Consider the following 4,486-nt stretch of genomic DNA (forward strand, 5'->3'; position numbering starts at 1 on the left):
GACGGTGGTCCAGTGGAGGCGTGGAGGCTCGTCGTCATCTAGGGTTTCTCACCAGTCGTCGTCGTCGGCAGCGGCTTGTCGAGTGCAGAGGCGAGACGAGAGCGGTGGAGGCTCGTCGTCGTCGGCTAGGGTTTCTCCGCTCCCTTCTCGGATCGTCGTCGTCGCCGACTCACCGAGTGCCAATCGTCTCGGATCGTCGCCCTTATCTCCCTTCTCCTCCAGGCTCCACCCCCTCACCGCCAAAATTGATCGTCACTTGAGGTGCATCGGCTCTAGTCGGCTCTCAGATTAGGGTTTTTTGGACAATCTATTCTCTCTTGCCTCTTGGTGCTTTACCTTGTTCTATTCTCTCTTGAGTCTTGGTGCTTCACCGGCCCCGATCCTCTTCTCCTCCTTCCTCTGTGGCGCTGACCGACCTGCCGAGAAAGAGGTAATTACTTATCCTCTTCTCCTCCTTCCTCTGTGGACTGTGGTGCCTAAAATATTATTTTTTTACTAATCTATTGCTTGCTCCCCTTCTCGAAAACAAAAGGGGGAGGCTTTAAAAGTTAGTAGAGCTCATTTCATCTGCCAAATATCACAAATAAGAGGATCATGTGCTTTTGAGGTGGTTGTGCTGCCATAAATCCACAAGTTGTGTTTAGTGCATTTTAGACATTTACTGTTATTTCTACAATTCTACTAAGTTTGTGGTTTTAATTAGGTTTGTGGTTTTGAATAGGTAATTAAAAGTGTGATGTGTAATGCCTGATGCTATTGGCTTGCTTTTCTTGTTGTTTGCCTCAGACACACTGAACTCAATCTTAATTTGTTGATCAGTGATCACTGATCCATAGTCTCGCTGATTCCTTTCCTCTTTATTTTCTCCTCTCTTTATCTGATTTGAAGGTTTCAGAAAGTCCTTGTTATCTTTCCAACCTTAACAACCTGTAAGCCTAGGAACTAAATAATATATCTTCCATTCCAGAAGCTGCTCATATCTCATCTGTTTATAAGACTGTAACAAACAGGGGATGATTCATTGAGATAGTAATGACATGACTATATCTCCAACTTTGTCAATAACAAGAGTTTTAAATTTTCGTACATATCTGATGCTATAGGTTAAATTTGTGATATTTATTTTGTTATTTGGGCAGATTATTTTTACTAATGTCTCATTCTAAAGTTGGTGAAAATGAGACTGTTGAAGATTTAAGGAATGAGGATGATAGAAATGAAGATACTGCTGAAAATATTTGTGACAATTCTTCTAAAAAAAGATCTTGGGTATGGAATCACTTTATCGAGGAAAAAAATTCTGAAGGGTCAATAGCTAAGTGCAAATATTGTAAAAAAGTTTTAAGTGGGAGCACTAAAGGAGGAACGAGTCATCTAAAACGCCATCTTGAAAATGTTTGCAAGAGGTATCAAAAGAATTCGACTAATCAGTTGCTCTTACTACCAAGTTCAAAAGATCCGATAAAGTGTTTCAAATTCAATCAAGAAGAGAGTAGAAAATTTCTTGCAAAATTTATCATATGTGCTGAGCTTCCATTTCGTATTGTTGAGCACACTGTTTTTCTGGATTTTATGAGATCTCTTCAGCCATTATTCAAAATTATGGGTCGTAAGACTGTAAAACATGATTGTATGGCTTTGTATCAAGAAGAGAGGAAAAAATTGCATGATGTATTCAAGAACCTAAGTTCTCGAGTTAGTTTCACTACTGATATTTGGACATCAAATCAGAAAATCGGTTACATTTCTTTCACAGCACATTATATTGATTCTAACTTTACTCTGCATAAGAAGATTATTAGTTTCAAGAAACTTCCATACCCTCACACCAGCTTTGCAATTGAAGATGCTGTAAAAAAATGTCTTGTTGAATGGGAATTGGATTATAAAATATGTGCTATTACTTTGGATAATTGCAGCACAAATGATGCTGTAATGAGAAGGCTCCGAGATCACTTTTGTGCTTCAATGTTGTTTAGTGGGGAGTACAGTCATATTAGATGTTGTGCACATATATTAAATATTATGGTTCAGGATGGAATGAAAATCATTCATGAAGCTATTGAATGTATAAGAGAAATTGTTAGATATGTCTCTGCATCCCCATCTCGAATGCAAGCATTTAATGAAATTCTACAGCATATGAGACTTCCTGCTAGAAAAGGACTCACTTTGGATGTTCCTACAAGATGGAATTCTACTTATGAAATGTTGCATGATGCACTTGGTTACAAAGATGCTCTTATTAGATATGCAACTGAGCATTCATGTGTATGCCCCACCAATGATGAATGGAAAAAGGCTTCTATAATTCTTAAATTTTTAGAAGCCTTTCTTGATGCCACTAAAGTATTTTCTGGTTGTAAGTATCCCACATCCAATTTATACCTAAAAGAAGTTTGGGGAATTAGGGCTTTGTTGATGGATGAAAGTATCGATACTGATGAAACAGTGAAGCAATTAACAAATGAGATGCTAAAGAAGTTTAACAAATATTGGTCTCAGTGCAATAATTTGTTGGTAATTGCTTCTATTTTGGATCCCAGATCAAAGTTGATATTTGTAGAATTTTGTTATCAAAAGGCATTTGAGTTGGAGGAGTGCAAGAAAAAGATTGATGATATTCGTGCTTGTCTTTTTAAATTGTATAATGAGTATGTAGATGCAACAAGAATGCACCCCTCTATGAGTTCAAGTGAGCGAACATCTAATTTTGGTGGACAAGGTGATATAAGTTCAGTTTCTTCCAAAAAAAAATTTGGTATGGACTTTGCTCAATTTAGAAGTCAGAGTTCTTCAAAACGCCCTAAGAGATCCGAGTTGGATAGTTATTTGGATGATGATGTACTTCCTGATTTGGAGAATAAAGAGTTTGACATCTTGGCTTGGTGGAAGAGCAATGCAGCAGTCTATCCTATACTATCAAGAATGGCTCGAGATGTTCTAGCTATTCCAGTCTCCACTGTTTCATCTGAGTCAGCATTCAGCACTGGTGGTAGAGTTGTGGATCAGTATCGAAGCTCTTTGAGCCCTTCTACCGTAGAAGCCTTAGTGTGTACCCAAGATTGGCTTCGTGAACAATATGATGAAGGTATATAAATCTTTTAAATTTATCTAATATTTTTTATTTGCTTATTGTACTTATAATTTAAACATTTATGATTGATTTGTGTGTTAACAGTTGTAAATTGCTCGAGTTCTGTAACGTTGAATGTAGATGACGACACCCTGGACTCCTGGAGTGGGCAATTTGGGAGAACTGAATGACGATACCCTCATCAGATCTAGTTCATACCTAAAGTATCAAGTATGAAGTATGTTTGTGGATGGAGTATTTTCATGTGGATCATGGTTATTTGTTGCAAAATTTTATGAGAGTTGTATGTTTTTGAACTGCAGGCTTGAAGCTGACTTCAGGGGGTTTCTCTATTACATGGATATGATGAATATATTATTGTGCAGGGAACAACGACTTCAGGCCGATGATTTTTTTTATCCTCCTGTTTTTGATGGAATCCTTTTGTTTGGTTTCAGTTGTATCGTTGCAGTTGGTTGCATGGAATGAATTTTTTTGCAAGTTATCTTCAAACTATCAGATGCTATTTTGTTAATGATCTGTCTGATTGCCTACTTGGTCCATCTTATATTTGATTTAAGTTGAATAGGTTGTTTGCTTGTCGACATTTTTGCTTGTATGTTTACAAGAGCAGCATATGGAACCACTCAGGGGAATGACATTATAAAGCTGAATTTTGATCCGTATATCTACTGTTTCTTTGTGGTTCTTTAAAGGTAAGTGCACTATTATGCATTGCTGGGTTGCTTCAGTGACTTTATGATGAACCATGGAACCACTCAAGAGTCTCACTTTGTAGAGCTATCATGGTAAGCAGGTAGCCAGGTAGAGATATCAGGGTCGGCTTGTTATTTATTTTCTTCCTTGCTTTGCAGGCTGTATTGCTTATTGCATCGTACCTTGATGTTCCTCTACGATATCCTTTGCGCTTGGGAGGCTCACGTTCATATATTCATGACTATGCTCCTTCAGTTGAGTCTATATCATCAGATTACAAAGCCGTCTGAATTCTATCAATTGATATTTTTCCTTATTCAATTAAGGTTCCATGATAAAAGAGTATTTCAAGATTACATTTTCATATATGCTTCATCTTTCTAACTGATTCATGCATAATAAAATCTGGTGGCCAAGTGGCACTTATGGTTCAGTACTAAGATGGTACAATTTTCATCAGAAGTTAATTTTTATTTCCCTACCTCTCCTATCCCTCTTCCTCTACTCAATTTTCTGATAGGGTATTATTGGTTAAGCAGTTGAAATCGAAGGTTGGTGAAGTGATGTCCTCTCCTGCCATCACTCTGTCACCTGACAAGACAGTTTTAGGTAAGTTTGTAACTGAACCTTCTTTCTTTATGAACATAATTGCGTATGTGATTCCATAAAATTTGGGAAATACTCTTGTTTCTT

The 4,486-nt window shown here is 37.5% G+C and overlaps 1 protein-coding gene across 2 annotated transcripts; it reads left to right on the forward strand.

Annotated features, from left to right (window-relative positions):
- Nucleotides 1-216: 216 nt before the first annotated feature.
- On the forward strand, nt 217-3,822 carry LOC120105915 (zinc finger BED domain-containing protein RICESLEEPER 2-like). Of its 2 annotated transcripts, none has more exons than XM_039118692.1 (2): nt 217-3,314; nt 3,400-3,822. In XM_039118692.1, exon 1 carries the CDS (start codon nt 1,153-1,155, stop codon nt 3,097-3,099), a length of 1,947 nt encoding a protein of 648 aa, XP_038974620.1. In that variant the 5' UTR covers nt 217-1,152; the 3' UTR covers nt 3,100-3,314; nt 3,400-3,822. The 2 variants fall into 2 exon arrangements, with proteins under 2 accessions (XP_038974620.1, XP_038974626.1); XM_039118698.1 differs by having other exon boundaries at nt 217-3,307.
- The last annotated feature ends 664 nt before the right edge of the window (nt 3,823-4,486 follow it).

Source organism: Phoenix dactylifera, chromosome 2 (assembly GCF_009389715.1).
Source record: "Phoenix dactylifera cultivar Barhee BC4 chromosome 2, palm_55x_up_171113_PBpolish2nd_filt_p, whole genome shotgun sequence".
NCBI classification, from domain to species: Eukaryota; Viridiplantae; Streptophyta; class Magnoliopsida; order Arecales; family Arecaceae; genus Phoenix; species Phoenix dactylifera.